General features: G+C 36.5%; 1 protein-coding gene across 3 annotated transcripts in view; it reads left to right on the top strand.

Moving 5' to 3' along the window:
* The window catches only part of ralgps1 (Ral GEF with PH domain and SH3 binding motif 1), a 169,148-nt gene that overhangs the window by 62,057 nt on the left and 83,926 nt on the right, over positions 1-23,165 (top strand). For all 3 annotated transcript variants that reach the window (XM_053624771.1, XM_053624770.1, XM_053624772.1), the window contains exons 7-8: positions 1,464-1,556; positions 17,128-17,254. In XM_053624771.1, the coding sequence (XP_053480746.1) occupies positions 1,464-1,556; positions 17,128-17,254 (220 nt within the window). The remainder of the gene's footprint in view (positions 1-1,463; positions 1,557-17,127; positions 17,255-23,165) is intronic.

Raw genomic sequence — 23,165 nt, 5'->3', positions numbered from 1 at the left:
CAAATTAACTGTTGGCTTCAGGTCCTTCCACAACATTTCTATTGGATTATGGTAAGGACTTTGATTCGGCCCTTCCAAAACATTAATTTTATTCTTCTTTAACCATTCTTGGGTAGAACCACTTGTGTACTACAAAATTCATTGTTCCATCAATGATAGCAAGCCGTCCACACCCAGTTGCAGCAAAACAGGCCCAAACCATGATACTACAACCACCATGTTTCACAGATGGGATAAGCTTCTTATGCTTGAATGCAGCGTTTTACTTTCTCTTAACATAATGCTCCTCATTTAAACAAATAAGTTTTATTTTGGTCTCATCCTTCCACAAAACATTTTTCCAATAGCTTTCTGGCTTGTGCACATGATCTTTTGCAAACTGCAGGGGGTAGGCAATGTTCATTTTTGGAGAGCAGTGGAATTCTCCTTGCAACCCTGCCATGCACACCATTGCTGTTCAGTGTTCTCCTGATTGTGGACTCATGAACATTCCTTTGTGACCTCATGGACTATTACACGTCTTGCTCTTGGAGTGATCTTTGTTGGTCGAGAAGAGCACACTTTGATAGATCCCTGTTCTTTAAATTAAATAGGGTGCTCACTCACACCTGATTGTCTTCCCATTGATTGAAAACACTTGATTCTAATTTCACCTTCAAATTAACTGTGCATACTTCTGCCACTCATAGATATGGAACATTGGATCATTGGTCACTTCAGTAAATAAATGACCAAGTATAATATTTTGTTTCATTTGTTTTATTGGGTTCTCTTTATCTACTTTTAGGAATTGAAATCTGACTGTTTTAGTTCATATTTATGCAAATATACATATACAAAGTTCTAAAGGGTTCACAAACTTTCAAGCATCACTGTATATTCTGAGTTTATTGTGTATCTTCACCTTGCCACTGATCCATGGATGCCATTTTTGCCTAGTGTCTATCTGATCGTGGATTCATAATCAGTGACCTTTAGTGATGTAGGTGAGGCCTGTAGGTCCTTTTGATGTTGTCCTTGGGTCTTTTGTGACTTCCTGGAGGAGTCGTTGCTGTGCTCTTGGAGGAATTTTGGAAGGTCGGCCACTTCTGGGAAGGTTCATTACTGTGCAGAGTTTTTTTCATTTGGAGATAATGGCTCTCACTGTCATCCTTTGGAGTCCCAGAGCCTTTGAAATAGCTTTTTAACCCTTCCTAGACTGATGTATTTCAATCACCTTCTTCCTCATCATTTCTGGAATTTCTTTCAATTTTGACATAGTGTGTTACTGGGTAAGACAATTTAACCAACTTCATTCTGTTGAAATATTTCTATTTAAGTGTTGATTTAAAAGAATCTTGAACTGGAATGCATATACTTTAAAAAAGTATCTGTGTTCATGGGACGTGGTAAAACAGGCATCATACTGTTGTGACACCAATAAAGGTATCAATAAAGTACTCAATCTCTATCTATCCCTGCAGAAGCTACTGGAGTTGAATAACCTGCACTCTCTGGTGTCTGTGGTGTCGGCCTTACAGAGTGCACCGATCTTCAGATTGAGCAAGACCTGGACAGTAAGAACACAAACACTTTCTGTTCCAAATGAATATTCATTTAAACAATTGTGATACACTTTATTCTCATCTACCACTTTTGTCTGACTGTTAAAAAGAATTTGGTAGTAACAAGTAAAAAAAAAAAAAAAAATTGCACTTACACCTCTACTCTGTGCACTTTGCTTCTTCTGGAACTCAATTAATGGATCTTGTATGGTAGCACTACTTGTATTGTTCGCTGCTTGATATATCGCTTTACTTGTGTATTTCTCGTTTGTAAGTCGCTTTGGATAAAAGCGTCTGCTAAGTGAATAAATGTAATGTAAATGTAACCCTAAAAACAAGACAACAAGCCCAAATGACTACTATTGGCTTATGTTTTGTCTTGGTACAATAATAGTAAGACTGTGTAGAAAAGTTTAAAGCTTTTATTTTTTTTTAAGACTCAGAAGTGCAGTTCTCCCACTCTTCATGCTCAGGCAAGCTCTTTTTGATCACAAGAAAAAAAAAAAGTTTTCAGAGACACTTGTTTCATATTGGACATTTTGCATAAGCTTGTAAGGACAGTCCTTAAGAGGGAAATCCCATGCTTTGCTCTTCAAGAATCATCGTGGATGGAATTTCCTCACCCCTTTCAGAAAGGTTTTAATAAGAGAAAAATGCTATCCATGGGGTTGTGACTTTCTGTAATTGTGGCCACATATTTTTAGTGTAGATGAGGATTTGTTGCTGTCTAGTAGTTGCTGAAGAAAAGTTAGTACGTTTGGGAATCAGGCAGTGAAACTGATCAAAGCAAAGAGGTAAACGTCTTCCACAAAACAGCTTCCACCTATGGGCCTTATATGTCCTTGTACTAGAGTCTTGCATTCAGTTGTGTTTCCTGGACTGCTAGGTCTTAGTCTTCAGTTTGTGATTCATTCTAGGGGGCCAAATGCACGGTTAAGGGTGCCAGTTATTTGGGATAGCAGATCTGCTTGAGGTGCATGCCACCTGGGTGTCCCAGCTACTAGGAAAAATGGTGTTGGGAACCAAGGCCTCGCCAGCTTAGCATGACTCTGTGGCAAAATTGCAGAATTCTGTGCAATGGGTAGAATTGGTGGTAGAGGAGGAAAGATGTACAGTAGCTGTTCAAGTCAGCACATCCAGTGGGCTGTCCAGCTCTACCAGGGAGAAGCACAATCAGCAATGTGTTGACTTTGTATTTGCGAAGATGTCCTCCTCTGTCTTGCCAGATGGTCTGCTGAACCATTGTACCATGCCAGGAGGTGCGTTACTTTGTCAATCTAACTGTGGCTGTGCCCACCTGAGGAGTTTATGTGCAAAGCAGAGAGAGTCATCTGACCTAGTGCTGCACTGAAGATTGATGTGTCTGACTGTTGAAACAATGTCTGTGTCCCCAGCCACTGATGCAGGCATTCACGATTACTTTGGGGAACTGATCTTAAGTCAGTTATTACATTGGTTCTGGCAAGCCCAAAGAAAAATAACGCTGTCTGCTGTCAACAATCCTATCATCCTCAACAGGAGGCAGTACCGTACTTTGCAACCTGGCTGAATCTGATGGCAGTGGAATAATGTCTGCCACATTATTAATCTACCTCCGCACAGTTGAATTGTTTGGCCTGTTTCAGGGCACCCTTTTCTGAGTTCACAGTGAGTCTAAGCACCTCAGTGTGTCTAAGGTGGGTGGACATCTCTTGTTAGGCCTGTTCCTTGGTGGATGTGTACAGTCATTAAATTATGGCAGTATCCTGATGTATCTGGCCATTTGGGGAGATAAGGCTGCTTGCATACAACTGAAACACACCCGTAGCACTAAAGAGAGGCTGAATGGTAGAATCTTGAATTGGAATGCATATACTTTAAAAAAGCATCTGTGTTCATGGGACTTGGTAAAACATTGGCATCACTTAAATCCAATGATGTGAACCAGTTCTGTGGTGTGTATATATATATATGTATATGTATTTGATTCCCAAGCCTATTAACATTGTGTGGGTAGTATAAATTGAATTAATTAGTTTTGAGCAGACAAATTAGTCTCGGGTAGTGTGAAATAATGAAATGTTTGACCTGTACAATAATCTAAATAAAGAACATCTCAATTTCTGAAAAGATTAACGTTCACTGTTTGGCGCTGGACTTTTGGCTGATGTTAAATGTGTTTGAAATAATTTTACTCTAATCAGTGTGAAAGCATGCTGCTTCTGGGGTTTGCACATGACATTCTGGAAAACAATGTAAGCCTATAAAAAACAATGAAAACAACAAAACCTATTAAAGCAAAACAAACAAACAAAACAAGAATATAAAAAAAAAACAGCCTTAGGGAAAATTGGAGAAAAAAAAACAATTGGAAACCTAGGCTACATGCCAGTAAGTCTATAAATTCTCATAGTTTTTACTAGTTTCTACTTTTTAGCCTACCAGTAAATGTCCAACCACTTCTTGGCCTCTAAAATTACATTTATGAGGCCTGATTTTGGGTGATCTCTCACTAGAATGGAATTAACCATGTGTTTGTGTAAGATAAACACAAACGAAGGCAGCATTTTGACAGCATGGCAAACTTGTGCCCCAAGATGAGCTGAGTTCAGATCAGAGTACCTTACTCGCACCTTCGGCCAGTCCTCAATTTTTCATAATGTAGGCTAGTAATGGACCATTACCTTTATTTAATGCAAGTAGTTATAAAAAAAATGACATTTTGACATTTTACTATTATTGTGCAGCTTAACTCTGTAATAAGATGCAGATACAAATATAATACAGATGCTTACCAGCTTTAGGGACTGTGATTTTGCTAGGCAAAACAAACAAACAAAAACATCTTTACTTAAAGCTTCAGTACTGAACCTTTACTTCTCTATCGCCGTCTCTGTTTGAAACATAAAACTACAAGTTACTTGCAGTTACTTACGATTTTCTTGGAGTAGTGGTGAATTGCTGTCTCTCATAGCTAGTAGATAAGTGTAATTTACCACACTGTCCATAGCAAAAAAATAAATAAAACATAGGAAACTTGATACCGAGCAGAATCAAGCGAACAAGTACGATAATGTTAGCCAGCTACCTATTGAGTCACTGAAATGTCTTACCTATTCAGCTGGAAAAACATGTATGTCATTTTTGTAGGGCTGCAAATAACGATTATTTTCATAATCGATTAGTTGACCAATTATTATTATTTTCCCCGATTAATCGGATGGGGGCAAACTTTCAGGTTAGTAAAAACAAAACTAATGTGTTCCATTTGAGACGATTGAGGCTATATATTTAACAGTCATTTCTATATATGTTGCTTTATTTTATTAATATTTAACATTAATAGTATTAACATTAAAATTGAATCAAAACATTTCAAGATTTTAGTTTTTACATTTTAAATTTTTTATTACGTACACAATTTGTATTTAAATCGAGTGTCCCTGGAGAAAGAGAAAAAAATTACACATGAATTCAGCAGGACCAGATGGGAGACCAAGGCCAAAGTGCACTGCTGTGCTTTTTAAATTTTAGCAATGTAAAAAAATTTTATTAAAAAAATAATTGTTCAATGTATTTTATGTAAGCACTATTAATTATTTCCTCCTATGACTTTGATGCTTTAAAGCAGCCCAGTCTGCTGTGGTTGGGGGGAAAAAATATTTTTGTCTTTACTTTGATGTCACACAGGTGGGAGTGGGGTGGAGAGTCCTTTGTCCCTGAGAGGTGATATGCAGTAAATCCCCATTGTCAGATTCTTTGTCAAAAACAGAAAGAATTTCTTTGTTGCTGAACCCAACCTGATTTAAGTTCAAGTCTGATTTAGTTAACTAAATCCTCATCATACATTTCTTGCATAAATTAAGCTGCTGGCTCAGTTTTCTATCATTGTGATCATGTCGTTTTTCTATGATTAATGTTATTCCCAAAATGATACTTTAGTCTCATAATGCTATGACTTTTTTCAACAACCAGAAAAACATGGGGGCTATAGCCCTAAGCTAGCTATGCCTACAAGACTGTGTACTTAACGTCCTCAATGTGGGAATGAACTTCACTCCCATGAAGCATTGCAAATGACAGTCAAATTAAAACTATGCAGAAATCTAAAACTATGGGCTCCTTTTTACTATTCAGTACACGTCATTCATTTATTTGTTTATTTTAATGAAAACTTTAGTTTTATAATGAAAAAAATTAATATACTTGCACATATTGCACATTTATATTTTTTGACAACAAGAATGCGTTGCAATTTAAACATGTAATGTAAAATAATGCTTGAATGTACTACTAATTCTTTCATTCTATGGCTTTGATGCTTTGAAATCACCCAGACTGGTGTGGTTTTATTCCTCAGTTTGATATCACATAGGAGGTGGTGGGTGAGGAGTCATTTATCCCTAAGATGTGATAATAGGGGGGAGGGGGAGATCCACGTGTCAATAAATAATGGTGAAAAAGTAGCAGCAATCACCCTGGTTCCCTCAACAAAAAGCCAATAGAATTTTTCCTTGGGCTTTTGGATTATTGCAGAAAATAAGCTCTGTGACCAACAAAAGTTTGATTCTTATGTTTTGTTCATCAAGATAATCTTCACAGATTAACATAACTGTTATGAATTTTGAAGTCTCAATACAATTGCCAGAAGCAAAAGCTAATGTTAGGCTATAAACGAACTACACCACTGTCACATGACTGCAAAGTCACCACCGCTACCTTCCGACAACTCTTTCAGTCTATATTTAAAAAAAACAAAAAAAAAAACACTACAATTGGAAAATACTATAAACTGGTAAATCTACAAGTTTGTGTTTGAATAGTTTGCAAGAGCGCGAGTATAAACACAACTAGGCTGCAGTAGATGATATTTCCTGTTCGGTGTGATGACGTTTAATTTCCTTGACAGTCTCTGTTGTCCCATTTAGCCACTTGTTAGCAAACGCCTTTTTCAAGACATGTAAAAACTTAACAAAATCATGAGTAGGGTATTACTGATGTATTTTATGTCGTAGTACAAAATGTGAACATATTTTGAGATTGTGTTAACCACAGACCTCATTTCAGGCATTTAACCAAAACCTTGCATTGATTAAGCTGCTGGTCCGTCTTTCTATCATTGTGATAATCATGCCGTTTTTCTACCATTAATATGTGACATTATCTAACATACCTTAATATATAATATTATATTATGACCTCAATCTCATAATGCTACATTTTTATTTTTGAAACGTGCTCTTGTACCCGGGCAACATGCCCTGAGCGGGGCTCAAACCATCATCGACTGGAATGGGAGGCAGACAAGCTAAAGAATACGCTAAAGTGCACAACCTATAGCATACTGTTCAATGAAATTACTGTCACTATAAAATTAACACAATAATAAAACAGTGGTCAAATATCAGAGCCTTAGCTTTTAAATAACATATTGTCAATAACGATGAGGTAATTCGTTTTAACTGTTCGATGTAATGTCATGTTCACTACACTATTAGAAATCAGTTTGCTCGCTCAAAGAATGTGGCATGACTGCACCTAACAGTATTGTTTCGCCAGTGGTGACTGACTGAATGACATACCGCAGCATCCACGGCGTACTGCAGGATCGCGTTCTCTTTCTCACGCATTTTTAATGGCCACATCTGTAGTTTCTGAGGCCAAGGGTGTACATACTTTTTCCACAGAATAATGTCTCATCTATTGATATTTCTGTTGAATAAATTATTTGAAAATATAATTTTCCGTGGATTTGTTCATCAACTTCATTAATAGGCACTGTTTCAAAGATGATCAAATGTTTGCTTATCCAAAAATGTCAAAAAAGCCAACAATTTCCATATGGTGTACTTACTTTTTCCACATGTCTGTGTTGCATACAATATGCAGACATTATACCTAGACCATAGCAACCCTGCTCACAGAAGGTAAAAAACAATTAAGTTGCACTGTGCACAGAGCTACATATCTGGACGTCATATCTGCTACCATCCATCTGTCTCTGACACATTTAGACATAAAGGACAATTATGTAAGGATGCTGTTCATAGACTTTAGTTCGACATGCAACACAATCATCCCCCAACAACTGATAACAAAGCTGAGCCTGTTGGGTTTAAACACCTCCCTCTGCAACTGGATCCTGGACTTTCTGATTGGGAGACCCCAGTCCGTTAGAATTGGCAACTCCACCTCCAGCACCACCACACTGAACACCAGCGCCCCCCATGGCTGTGTGCTCAGTCCACTGCTGTTTACCCTCCTGACTCATGACTGTGATGCTAAGACCAATCCTAATCATATCAAGTTTGCTGATGACACTACAGTTGTGGGCCTCATCAGCAACAGTGATGAGTCAGTGTACAGGGAGGAGGTGAACCAGCTCACAGAATGGTGTAGAGACAACAATCTATCTCTTAATGTTAATAAGACTAAAGAGATGATTGTCGACTTCAGGGGAGACTTTTTTTCTTTGTATACATTGTTGCACTTGTGTGACACTATTGTGTATTTGCACTTTATGTAGTCTTGTATATTGTTCCGTTGTGTATTGTTCCACCATTTTGTTCTAATGTATACAAGCTATATAGAGGAATGACAATAAAAACCCACTTGACTAAATCTGATCAGATATTATTAGATGGGTATTGTCGTCAACTTTAGCCTAAATAAGTCTCTTGATTTGGGTAAGACATCGTAGTTAGCTTGCTTACTCCGTCACATTAGAAGATTTCCAAATTCAAATTTACCGGACATCTGGCTCAGGAGTTAAATATGTTATGTTCTGCAAATTTATATTTTTGGGGGGAATAAAAAGTTACTTCTTTTTCCAGCAGCCCTGTTTTTATTTTTTCACTGTTTTTTAGTGTTTCTATTGCATTAACATAACATCATAACATAAAAAATCCCTTCTGATACAGGCCCTGCCCACTTCCAGTTTAAATCCAAATATGAAAACAGATACAAATATTTTGAGCACTAAATAGATACAGATAATGGCATTGCATTCCACCTCTAATGCATACATACTGTAATTATTATTATTATTATTATTATTATTATATATACTCACACATGTTTATGTATATAAAACAAAGTACATGACAATCTCACAAACACTTTAGATTCTGTGAACCAATCTAGTTATTAATTAACCAGATTGTATCAATCAGTTCATGGTGTATGATATGATTGCTTGAAGTACCCAAGTAATATTACAATGCCATTTCAGCAGTTTCCAAACTGATGTACAATTATAAAACTGTACTGGAATATCTAACCACAAAATAATACAGTATTACTCTTTATGCCCAAAATGATATTTCAAAACATTGTCATAATATTATTCTTTCCACACCAAGTAAGAGCTTTTTGATTTATAGCTCATTTTAATTTTCTTACCATAGTTCTTCCCACTGTTTCTCATTTCATTTTAAGTAAACACAGCCCTCCACCACATCCTCTTTTTCCATCCTCCATTAAAGTGGTCAAGGAAAGAATTCAGGATGTCTTCCATTCAGATGCTTCAGTTTGGGCCAATAATTCCAGATGAAAAATAGCAGTTGTGCATTTTCATTATGGAGAATAACTGAGGAGTGAAAGAGCCAGGTTTCTGTGAAGTATATTATTTGGGTCACAGCCTATAATGGCCATATTAATGGTTATGTAGAACATTTATACAAATACAGTGAAATAAAAATGAGAAGGAAAAAACATTAGTCTGCATTAGTAATGATATTAATCATATTTTCTGCATTGCACAAAAGAGCAGGTTATTAGGCATCTTATAGTCACTTGTCAGGATGAACCCAAATCTTAATTCTGTCCTTTTTTTCTTCCAACTCAGTTACAGGGTTTGTATTTGGGTTCAGTGGGGTTTGAGTTTGAACAGAGAAAAAATGTACGTCATCAATTAATTAAGAAATAGTATCTATAAACTTTAACTTCTCAGTGGAAGTGGCATCACATCTGTTAATAAGACTGAGTAATAAGTTAATAATCACATTTTCCTTGCAATTTTAACTAACCATTTCCTTGGTTTCAAGTAGATATCAAAGCTATTTTTAAGAGTAATCTCAGAAACTGCACCGGACAACTTTAATGCCTAATGTCGAGTGCACGCTATAAATCTTTCAAAATCCCAGAATTTTTGACTCTTTCATGCTACACAACTTTTAGAAATCTGAAATTAAAACTAATTAGCATTATTAAGCCAGTGAAGAAAAATACTCATTAAACACTGTTCTTGAAGTTGACATGTAAAGCTTATAATATTTTTGTCACTAGTGTGATTGCTTTTCACTTTTTTCCCTTTCGAGCCTTGATTTCCCAGGTGCCAAATAATTTTGAGGCTTGGTCACTATTCTCTACATGACCCCAGACACTCAGTGGTTGTTTTTCATCGCTGTACTTGGGACTAGTTGCAAGTACAGTGAAGAGACCCATCCAATGAGAGTCCAAGAGGAAATCAAATTCATCTGCTTTTATACACAACAGATCCCTGAGCCCAGTTGAAAATCTATTTGTGGGGAAGGCAAGGGCAAAATGCATGCAAACTAACATTATTTAGTATCTTATACCCAAGTGGTCAGTAGAAACAGCAAAAAAAAAAAAAAAAAAAAAAAAGTGACTTCACTGTATAAAAATAGTTGGGTCCATAAGTATTTGGACAGTGACACAATTTTGCCTCTGTACACCACCACAATGACTTTGAAATGAAGCGATCAAGATGTGTTTTCACACATGAAGTGTAAACTTTTAGCTTTAATTCAGTGAGTTTAAGAAAAATATTGCTTTAACTGTTTAAGAAATTGAGTTCCTCCATTTTCTTATTTATGAAACTAAAACAATCAAATATTAGAATTATTTTTATACTTGTATGCAAATACTTCGCAGTCGGTGACTGCCTAAAGTCTGGAACCCATGGACATAACCAAATGCTTTGGGTTTCCTCCCTTGCGATGCCAGGCCTTTACCTCAGCCACCTTCGGTTACTGTTTGTTTGTGGGTCTTTCTGTCTTCAGTTTTGTCTTCAGTAAGTGAAAAGCATGCTTAATTGGGTTGATGTCAGGTGAATGACTCAACCATTTAAGAACATTGCTTTGGATCATGAGCCCTTCCTTTACTTCTCCAAACTGTTCTCTTCCCATCATTCTGGTACAAGTTAATGTTAGTTTCATCTGTTCAAAGATTTGTGTCCCAGAAGTGTCCGGATGTTTTCCAGCAAAGTCTAATATGGCCTGTCTGTACTTGAGTGTTATCAGTGGTTTGCATCTTGGGGTAAAAACCCTCTGTATTTACATTCATGAAGGCATCTCTCAATTGTAGACTTTGACAATGATGCACCTACCTGCTTGAGAATGTTCTTGATTTGGTTAGATGTCGTGAAAGGGTGGTCATCCCCTTTAGTTGTCTTCTGTGGTCTTCCAGGCATTTTGGTGTTGCTGAGGTCACCAGTGCATTCCTTATTTTTAAAGAATGTACCAAATTGTAGATTTGCCAACTCTTAAAGTTTCTGCTATTTCTCTGATAGGTCTGTTTTGTTATTTCAGTAATGATGGCCTCTTTTACTTGCATCAACACTTCTTTGACTGCATATTGAGAGTTCCCATGAACAGCTAGTAAATGCAAATTCAATATGAGGAATCAAGTCCAGACCTTCTATCTTCTTAATTTGTCATGAAATAACAAGGAAACAGGCCACACCTGGCCATGAAACTGCTTATCAGTCAATTGTTCAATTACTTTTGAGCCTTTTGAAAATGAAAGGACTATGTAAAAAAAAAAAAAAAAAATGGCTGTAATTCCTAAACCATTAATGCAGTTTTTTTGTTAAACCACTTGAAGTAAAGCTGAACGTCTACACTTCAATCACATCTTGATTGCGTCATTTAAAACCCATTGTAGTGGTGTACAGAGGTAAAACTGCGAAAATTGTCACAGTCCAAATGCTTATGGACACGAAGGTAGCTGTTTCCTTTCACTATATCTTCAATTCTACTTGCAAAATAACCCTCCCTGCCTGCATCTCTCCAACAGTTTTTTCCACAGTATTTGCTTATTTCTCTCTGTTTTCATACAAAGTAGTGATTAAAAAAAAGACAGCTCTAGCGTTCACTTTTAGAGAAAGTGGGATTTCAATGGGTCCTAGTGAATTGCAGAAAAAATTATTCAGTAGAGAGCGGCACATTTTGTTGACTGTATTAAAAAATGACTCGGTCTGCATCATGTACAGTGTGGATTCAGCTGGTGCTGACATTTGTTGATACTAAACCTCTGCTAAGAATGTGATGGAGTGATAATTCCAGATGGCTGTGGTTAAAGCAAAAAGTATCAAATCAACTGATAGAGTTTTTGGAAATGTTCTTTCCTGGTTTGAGGTGCTGTTTTGAGATACATGTTTTGGAGTGACTTGCTTAATGGCCAATTGCTACAGAATACAGAAAACATTGTCGGGGAACCTGAAACAATTTTTTTGTCAATGACTGATAGTGCTGAATGGGCTAGCCAAGAAGAGACATTTGTGCTAGCTGAGCCCCAAAGTGCTGTGAAAAAATTATTTGATTTCTTCTGTTTTGCGGTATATCTCATACTAAATTGTTTCAGAAATTAAAACAAAGGCAACCTGAGTAAACACAAATACAGTTTTTAAATGATATTTATTGAAGCAAAAAAGTTATGCAATACCAACTGGGCCTGTTTGAAAATGTATTTGTCCCGTAGTTACTAATTCCCCAAATCTATGAAACTACATAAATAATGGAGTTCAGCTGGACTAGACACAACCAAGCCAGATTACTGCAAACCCTATTCAATCAAATCAACAATTAAATTGAATTTTTTTCAACAGCATGAAGTTGGTTAAAAGGTTTTACCCAGTAACACACTGTGCCAAAATTAAAAGAAATTCCAGAAATTATGAGGAAGAAGGTGATTGAAATACGTCAGTCTGGCAAGGGTTACAAAGCTATTTAAAAGTCTCTGGGACTCCATTATCTCTGAGCCATTATCTCCAAAATTGGGGGAAAAAACTGCACAGTAGTGAACCTTCCCAGAAGTGGCCGACCTTCCAAAATTCCTCCAAGAGCACAGCAATGACTCATCCAGGAAGTCACAGAAGAGTGCAGGACAACATCAAAGGAACTACAGGCCTCTCTTGCATCAATAAAGGTCACTGTTCATGACTCCACTATCAGAAAGACACTGGGTTAAAATGGCATCCATGGAAGAGTGACGAGGTGAAAACCACAACTAACCCAGAAGAACATTGAAGCACGTCTGAATTCTTTCAAAACACACCTTGATGATCCTCAAACCTTTTGGGAGAATGTTCAGTTCTATGGACTGATACTAAAGGAGAATGTATAGTCTTCGGTCCGTAAGTTGAAACTCAAACGCAACTGAATTATGCAGCTAGACAATGATAGGAGTACATCCAATTCTGAATGGCTCAAAAAAAAAAAAAAAGCTAAATGAAAGTTTTTGGAGTGGCCTAGTTAAATTCATGATTTGAACCAATTGAGGTGCTGTGGCAGAACCTTAAACAGTCAGTTTGTGCTCGAAAACCCTCCAGTGTTGCTGAGCTAAAGCAGTTCTGCAAAGAAAACTGAGCAAACATTCCACCACAGTGCTGTGAAAGACTAATGTCCAGTTATCGGAAGCGTTTGATTGCAGTTATTGCTGCTAAAGGTGGCACAACCAGATTTTAAGTGTAAGGGGCAGTTTTTCACATGGGTTTTTTTTTTTTTTGCTTCAATAAAAAAAAAAAAAACAACTGTACTGTGTGTTTACTCAGGTTGCCCTTGTTTTGTGTTATTTCGTTTGAAGATCGAAAACTATTTAGCATGAGAGATGCACAAAAACAGAAGAAATCAGGATAATTTTTCACAGCACTGTATCTGTACAATAGGTGTGATATACACCTAAAACATAGATGAGCACTCTAACATGTTTGTTAATCATGGAGGAGTATAAAGGATCGCTTAGATTTTTCCCAAGCTGAAGCTAGATTCTGGAAAATGGAAATGATTATCCTGCCTCTGGTGTGAGCAAACAGAATGGTATCCTGGTAGGGCTGCACAATTAATCGGATATCGATTACGATTTTTACTGCCCACGATTAAATGAACATGAACGACTGCGATATTAATGTTTAAATTTCATTCTCCACTTATAGAAAACTCCGCTGCAGATCAAATCAAGCGCTTCCTAAACTTACAGCCAATCGCCATAGAGTGGCACAGGGATTATGTCATTTTGTAGTGCCAAAACCCGGAAATGGTGTGAGCATTTTAGCGCTCGAGCGGCCAGCTTTGCTGCACGCTCCAGCGCTTTGTGCGCGGGGAAATCATGAAACTAACATGATACTAAATTGCACTACAGAGGTTGTCGGGGACATTAAAGGTCATCACACCGAACAGGAAAAAAAACTTTGCAGATAAACTCAGGGCTCTAGAGTGTGACCATTTCACTCGCATTTGCGATTGAAAAGTATTTTGTGACTGTGAATAAATATTTAGGCACACCGGTACGAGTGACCTGTTCGGAGTTGTATCATACAATCGGAATAAAAACTACAGGAAGTCCAAAATGCATCTACACCGTGCAACAGTTACTTTCACACTGCTTTTCATCTTCTCCGTCAACCGAATAAGTGTGTAAATACTGCAGGGAAGCCATTATGATGAAGAGAGTAACTCATCATCTGCTTCTCTCGACTCTCCGATCTCAAAACCGCCATCTTTTATTGATTCCGCAAAATGGCCTAAACTTGCACATGCTCATGTAGACACAGCATCTTCGCGCGGAGTAATTAATAATAATGCTAATGCTACAAGGTGGGTTTAATTCTAACTTCTTTATTAAATAATTCCTCACCAATCATAATCAAGAGTAGCAACTGTTCAGTCTGTAAACATACAGTACACTGCCGCTCTTCTTCACTAACTCTAATTCACTTCATTTAAACTCATAGTTGCCAGATATCACTAGAAAAGTCGACTCCAGTTTCCATGTTTTGATTTAATCCCCCCCAAAACACAATATTATCAGCAGACATGGACACTGTGCTGGGGAACCGATCTAAAAGGAACAACTGATAAACAAACAAACAAACAGAAAACTAATAAAATGTAAAGACCGAAAATGTGCTTAGTTATAATTAAATAATTTAATATAAAAATAGATATTATAATAACTTCATTAAATATAAATAAAATGAGAAATTAAATGATGTTTCATTACTCTGGGTTGCATTTAATATCAATTTGACATTAAGCTTAGTAGGCTATTTCCTTAGAAAGCTATGAGCCTTTTTCCTAATATGGATCATGCTTGTGTTAGTTTACTTTTAATTAGTACTCTTTATTCTTTAAGATATTTAAAAATAAATATTTTATACTTGTTTATTTATCAATTAACCAACAGTATTTCTCATTGCTATTATTTTAATTCAGTTAACAGTGACCATGAGCAGAGAGCTTACATTTAACTGTTTATGACCTCCTGATTAAAGTTTAAACAAAAAAAGATTGGTATGTGGATTGGTTTCGGTCGTAAAAATCCTGATCGGAGCATCAGTAATGAACACCATTAAACTAAAGCTCTTTGCATCTGATGGGTAAATGAACTCACCCAATCACATCCTATATGAGATTATTCAGATATGTACACAATATACACAGAGCGGTTTGAGAACTGACTCCAGCCCAGAACCATGACAGTGGAAAATGTCTAATAGTGTAGCTTTAAATATATTTAAGAGGAGCCGACTTCAAAGACTGAACATTTGAGGTTTATTGTATTTATTTGCAAGGTGGAAAAGGTTAACGGTTGTTTTTTGCATACAGTCTGTTAAATTTACTGAAAATATTAAATATAGTTTATCAGAAGGCAAATTAATGTGTCTTAGCTCACACTATGTTCCTAAATTCAGTCATAATTGTCCAGCTCAAGTTTTCTCATGATTACTTATATTTACTTATATTGTGGCACCTTAATGTTACCATCTCTAAAAAATAAAAAAAATAAACTTCAGCTGTGCTCCTAAATTTTTGTAATTAGGAGCACAAGTGCTCCAAAAGGAAAATGTCTTGCGTCTCTCCACCTGTAAACACTGTTAAAGATTTGTACAATTGCAGGAATGTAGCACAACATGGAGGTGAAAGCAGTGGTCTGTTTATTTAAATGTGAAAGTGCAATAAAACTATGTTGTCCCTAAAATCAATGAATAATCGAGATCTCAATATTGATCAAAATAATTGGGATTATCATTTTGGCCATAGTTGTGCAGCCCTATATCCTGGTACTAGTCATTAAAAGCAAGCACAAATAAACAGTATACCTGACTATGAAGTTGTGAAGAAAAGCACTTACCTATGTAACTCGTCTCATCTTGCCTGGTACCAAACTACGCTTTAGACACCAGAGACCCTACAGAGAAGGGGTATTGTGTAGCTTGTGATTTCTAAACTAGCCACTAATGCTAACACTATTTTAAGGAACACATAAAAGTGGTTAATTACGGTCTTGTTGTTTGTCTAATGAAGCCCATATTAGACACTTAGACACTTGTAAAAGGTTTTTTCACTATGCATTATTCTTTATGCAAAGTTCTCCTGATCGCTTTCAAAGTCTTACCTGGTCTAACCACCTCATACATTGCTGATCTCATCCATCCCTATACTCCATCACGTTCTTTCAGGTCATCTGATACTGGGCTATTATTCCATCCACATTACAAGCTGTTCTCACTCGTGGTAGGGCTTTCTAATTGTAAAGCGACCTTGAGTGTGTAGTAAGGCACTTTATTAGTAGTAGTAGTAGTAGTAGTAGTAGTAGTAGTAGTAGTATTTATATGTAAATACCAGTATTACTACATAACTGGAGATTTGTTATGTAAAAGTGACTAATAAATGATGCCACAGCCATCCATATCCAGGAGGCAAGGGAGAAAAATGGGCTGTTTTCTCTGGGTTAGAGGAATAGCATAGAGGAATAGCTGAATGTGGACATCTGTGAGCTCATCAATTATTTGTAAATCCTAAATAACATTTAGGATTTTGAAAGTGTCAAGTGACTGCATTTTATGACTTTGACTGTGGTATGGTTGCTGGTTTAAGCATTTTAGAAACTGCTGATCTGGGATTTTTCACTACAACAATTTCTAGAGTTTACACAGAATTGTGCAACAGCAGAAAGAACCATCAGGTACCACGTTTTTTCCCCCCATACTGATGTTTGACGTAAACATGAACTGAAGCTCTTGGCTTGTATCTGCATGATTTTATGCATTATGCATATGTATCCTTTCTGTCCCCGGGTTCAGTTTGATACCAGGATCCTCATTTCTCTCATCTCATCATTCTCTCTATTATAGATATTAATTGCTATACTTTTTGTATGATTTCTAGAGTCTTGTGAATGACTATGAAAAGTTCAATTGGCAGACTGTGATCCAGTAAAAACGTGGCTTCACGAGTCTTGTTTGATCGGCAGCTATGCTAAGCCTATCCATTAAACATATGTCTCTTTAAGACCAAAGGAGGTCATGTCACCCCTCCTTATTGAAAGCCAATGCACTTCTTTTTGTTTTGCTTTTAAATAGCTCATCAGTCGAAAGGACAAGGCCACTTTTGAGAAGCTGGACTTCTTGACATCAAAAGAGGAGAACTACACCCGGATGAGAGAGCACATCAAGTCCCTCAAAATGGTTCCCTGCATTCCTTATCTGGGTGAGTCTCACAAATATATGGATGTTTTATGGATGATTCTTGTTAATCTCTAACAATTAAGTATCCATGAGAAGACAAGTGATTTGAAAATGATTTGGTGTAGATTATTTATTGCCTCATTGTGGAAGTGGTGATGTTAAATCTAGTTTTTTGTCAGGTTGACTGTTTATGTAATTACTATGCATGCTTTTCATACTGATATGTTCTTCAGCATCATTTGTCTTTTCACTGGTTACCAGTATTCACTTCTGCTTTAGATCAAGTGAGTGCTTGTAAAGATCCTAGGCTTTTCACCAAATTTGAACATTTAATGAATAGTTACCCCATTAATGGGAACATATACTTTTATATGCCTTGCTGTTTCCATGGGGCTCTGTGATGTGTTGATTTGCCAGCAAAAGTTCCATTGCCACAAAATCCTCTTTGTTACCCATATTTTTTTAAAATGGTATGCTTTGTCATACTACTGATTTACACTAATTTTTAAAAATGAATGATTAACATATTCTTGTCAGTCAGCATCACTTTATGGTAATCAACTAGTCAGAGGAAGATTCAGCTCTACATTCATTTGAACTATTCATGTGATTAGAATACATTTTAGAATAAGGATCCCTTGTCCGTACATGGCTTTATTTTTATAGCAATAGAAATCCATGACATTTAAGAATGTGGATTCAACAGGGTGGAGTGGTCTGTAATTACAATCACATCATTTCATTGACTACGTTTACATGGACAGCAGTAATCTAATTATTGACCTTAATCTGACTAAGATAATAATGTGATTAAGGTGTTTACATGAGTCGCTTTTAGAATACTCATGTCATGTTCCCATTTTACATGTTTTAGAACATAATTAGATTAACAGCCCGCGTCATTACGTCACCGCGCCACGCCGTCCGACGTCCCTCCAGAATTTCACGTATCAACATACAGTTCGTCTTCGTTATGGTACCGTATACAGTTTTGGGTGTTTTTATTTTTTTTTTTTTACGAACGCTTTAAGTGCAGTTAATTATTTGTCATGCTATACGTGCTAATAGACAACTGCTTGAAGCGGTGGGTGTGTCCCAAATCGCGTAGTTACCATCTATATAGTAGCCGAGATACATGTATTTTTCCCCACTACAGGCCTATAGTAGGAAAGTATGCGATTTGGGACACAGCCGAACTCTCTTGTTCGCCGTAAAAAGTAAAACTGCCGTGTGTGATCGTGTCCTGTCGCAAAATGCGGTGAAAACTCCCACACAACGTTCATAATGTGATTAAGGTGTTTACATGTCACTACTACACATCCATAATGCAACTAAAACAGGAGTACTCCACCTGTCTTAATTAGATTATTGCTTACTTCGATTATGACCTTAATTAGATTAAGGTAAGTAAAAATTGCTGTTTACATGGTAGTTTCTTAATTAGAGTATGGTCTTAATCGGATTAAGAGTGGATTATTGTTGTCCATGTAAACGCAGCTATTGATGTCCTTGTTTCAAATGAAAGTTTCAAAGTTCATTTCAAAGTCTTCCATTCTGGTCGCTTCTTATTTTTACTGTATGTTGTAGATAATGTACATCAGTGTTGATGTTTTGTCAATGTTTAGAGAAGACAGCATTGGGATTATATACGGTTCAAATGTCAACAAGGAATGCTGATCCGAACAGACCCTTTGTTACCAGCCAGATACAAAGTGTGTGTGTGTGTGTGTGTGATGACTGAAATGTCAGGTATATAAATTGAATACAGTCAGGCTTTGGTACTCTATTCACTTATTTATGTACTGAAGAATAAGGACACCTGGCATCCATTTTTCAGCCATTGTAACCACACTCAAATAGCATTGGTGTATAGATATAAATAGATATTTATGTTGTGTGAAATCCATTTTATTAACTGCACTGAAACACTTAAGCAGTTAAATAACAGCAATATTGCCTCTCCACATCTGTGCCATAGATAATGACTAGTACATCACCACCAACACCTGCCCATGGTATTTTCCCTGTGTGTCTATGGAAAATAACTGACAGAGGCACACACGGATGTTAGACAGATCCTAGTAAGCAGGGATTTACACACAAATTAATCTCCCATGGAAATTCAGAAGAGATTAATGGCAACACATCAGGTGAATTCTTCCATCCTGAGTTCATCCAAAACCAACACCCTGCTGTGAAACCACTTCAGCTCATTGAGTCTTACTCATGCTTATTCATTGTAGTTAGCATGGCAGATTCATTATAATGTCTCCAGCTGCTCTGCTCCCATTTGAACTGAATCCATGGGCTTGTTAAACATGTTCAATCTTTGGTCAGGCTTTGCTACACTCCTTGCGTACATGTCCATAACTTTTCATTTAATTTCCTCCTATTGGCATTGGCTTGTTGCATGTAGAAAGTAACTTCCATTGGTCTACCCAGTATCCGTTTGCTATTTTGATTTAGACTAACAGTGGTATTCTAATCAAGGGTTTTCCAGCTTCACCAGGAAGGGGCTCAGGCATGCTTAAGTTTCAGTACACTTTTCCTCCTGATTAATTATTGTGGGATTGAGGTACACTGCAGCGCTGTGTTCATCCTGTGCAATAAAAATTATACAGTATATCTTTTATTATTTATGCTTATGTATCCATGTGCACACTTTGCACAAGGTATGTGCACAATAATGCAAAATGTCTCACCCATTTTGCACAAATTCATTTTTACCTTCAAATAAATCTCATAAATCTGTATGTCTGACTTGTAACTTGGAAAATACAAAGAAATTACTTGGAATTACTAGTTGGAAATTGGGACCATCTATCATATGCACCTTCCTATAAGTCATGTATGAAAAGTTATTTATAGAAATATCTCAGTTGTCTGTAATATAGCGCCTTCCACTAATCTTGGCATCCTTGGTAAATATGAACAAAGAAGGCTGTGAAAACTTGTTTTTATTGTTTAAACTTTTGATCTTTTGTTTAAAAAAATCACAAAAATACTCTGCTGTAATGGATATCAAACAATTGCAAACAAAACACAGGTTTATCAAAAAAAAATCTTTGTTAAATATAGGTGTGCAACAATTATTGTCACTCTTTTAGTCAGTACTTTGTGCCACCTCCCTTTGCCAAGACAACAGCTCTGAATCTTCTCTTATAATGCCTGATGAGGTTGGAGAATACATGGAAAGGGATCTGAGACCATTCCTCCATACAGAATCTCTCCAGATCCTTCAAATTTGGAGGTCCACACTGGTGGACTCTCCTCTTCATTTCATCCCACAGGTTTTCTATGGCCTTCAAGTCAGGGGACTAGGATTGCCATGGCAGGACCTTGATTTTGTGGTCAGAAAACCATTTTTGTGTTGATTTTGATGTGTTTTGAATCATTGTCCTGCTGGAAGATCCATATTTAACTGTGGGCATGAGGTACTTTTCCATATGGCTAACCTCTTTGTGTGTGCCAAAACCACCTCTGGTGTTTAATGCCAAAAAGCTCTATTTTATTTTCATCTGGCCATAGAACCCGATAGTAGAGGCTTTATCGGGTTCTATGGCCAGATGAAAATAAGCTGTGATCCTTGGAGATTTTTTGGCCTCTCGAGCCATGCTCTTCACAGTGCATTGAGACAATATCGACACCCTTCCAGGTTGATTCATAACATTTCCAGTTGACTGGAACTTCGTAATTATTGTCCTGATTGTGGAAATGGGCATTTTCAATGCTTGTGTTATTTTCTTATAGCCACTTCCCATTTTGTGAAGCTCAACAACCTTTTGCCGCACATCACAGCTATATTCCTTGGTCTACCCCATTGTTATGAATGATGAAGAGTTTGGCCTATGTGTTACCTCATATTTATACTCCTGTGAAAAAGGAAGAATTTTTCTCATATGAATTCATAAGGGTGCCAATTGTTGCACACCTATATTTAACAATGATTTTTTTTTTTTTTGCAAAAAAATTAGAGTATTTTTGAACAAAAGGTTAAACAATAAAGCCATTTTTTTCACAGCCTTCTTTGATCATATTTACCAAGGGTGCCAATATTAGTGGAGGGCACTGTATATGACCCTAATCTGCATAGTAAAGATGTTGTCTGACAGTTTCTGACACTGTCGGTGCTCTTACCAAGTTAGAACAAAATCCTTATAATGAAATCTGTTCAATTTTTAGCCATTTTGACAGTGTTTTTTCAGTGTAAATGTACTTTTGGTCTTTGTAGTTTCAAAAACACACCAAAATCCAAAGGTGCTACTTCACATGCATGCAAAAAGCAGGGCAGAAACAGTAAACTTATTTACAGCTGTTTTGTTTGGTAGCACCAAGAGTAGTTTGGCACATTAGTAAGATAAGAAAGACGCATTAGTAATGAATGTGTGTGTTTTTTTTGTTTTTTTTTTAAGAAAACGCTGTCTTGGGTGGTGTCTTGAAAAACAGAGCAGCTGCATGAGCTTCCTATTTCATATATTGATAGATATGTTAGATAGATTTGATAGATATCTTCGCGGTAACTGTTTCTCTTTGCAACTAATTCTCAATAAACTGTATCTCATATATATTCTTTATTAATTATTAGGTTTGGCTGCTGCTTTTGGCAGGGAGAAAGAAAATAAAGCATAATGTGTCTGTTGTGAGAGCTTGCTTAACATTAATCAAAAAAACAGTCAGAGCTGTAGCAGTGATAGTTGTGCCATACACCTGTCTTTTCTTGTTACATATTTACTAACAAGACTATTAGATTCAGCAAATCTCCTCATGTACAAGAGGCTGTACATTTTTGTTTATTGCAACAATTGGATGATGAAGGTACATTTGTTACACTTGAAGGATAAACATTTTCTCCAAAATTATATATACAGAAATATGCTGGGTCTCATTGGTTCCAACATTTAAATTTGTACATTATGTACAATTTTCTGATTATTCAGAAGCAAACCTGGACATGTAGTAAAATCTATAATAAACACAAGTAAAACCTAATCTTGATAGTGACATAGTACAAACTTCATTTTATATCAAAATATATGGCCAGGAACTTGACCAGGAGGTGATGGAATTGATGATAGAATCCCCTGTACCTCAGGCTTTTAACATACTTTAACTGCTTTACTTATACTGTTGCTCTATACAGATTTTCATTCCTAATACAGCTTTATTAATTCATATAATTCATAATATTGCATTTCATTATAATAGTAGTAATACTAAAAAGATGTACTGTAATTGTTTATCGTGTTACATTGATATCAATAGTGCAACAATTTCATATGTTTTATATTGTCTTTAAACTTCAAGAACGTATAAATATGTACCAGATATATGACTCATTGGAACTCTCTCTTTTTTTAGATAGCACCAGAAAGTTTTGCCTGTCTGTTGTTGTGTAGCTCATTAGGTTTGTGATAAGTATCTCTAGAAAGCCATTGTGGGTGTTTATTCCCACTTTTAATAGGTAGTGTCAGCTGCCTTATTCACAACCTAGCCACTGGATTTTTATTTATTAATTTTTTTTTGCCTTTGACTTTTTTCCTTTGGCATTTTTAACTGCTAACAGCATGAAATACATCAGTGAATGGGCATTCTTTGAATATATCAGGACTTAAACATTTCAGCAATTCCAATGTACAGTTTCCCAATGTGTTTCAGATATTTTCCAGCAGACTTATACTTGTATAGGCAAGGCATCAGTCTGCTACTAGACCTACTACTTATGACCTGTTATCCCAATTTCTTTCTGGTATTGCAGATCATCTGTGCATACATTTTCAAGAAATTGGACAGTGATTTGGAATCACTGAAATAAATAAGCAACCATTTATTTTATCAGGAATATTTTTTTTCTTTTTTTTTCTTTACAAAAAACTGAAAGAGCATAACTTGTCTGCCACCAGATTGTGCATCCTGTGTCTTGTCACATAAAATAG

Source organism: Ictalurus furcatus, chromosome 5 (genome assembly GCF_023375685.1).
Source record: "Ictalurus furcatus strain D&B chromosome 5, Billie_1.0, whole genome shotgun sequence".
Classification (NCBI taxonomy): domain Eukaryota; kingdom Metazoa; phylum Chordata; class Actinopteri; order Siluriformes; family Ictaluridae; genus Ictalurus; species Ictalurus furcatus.
Note: the sequence above shows the minus strand (reverse complement) of the source record. Positions and strands in the feature narration are given on the sequence as shown.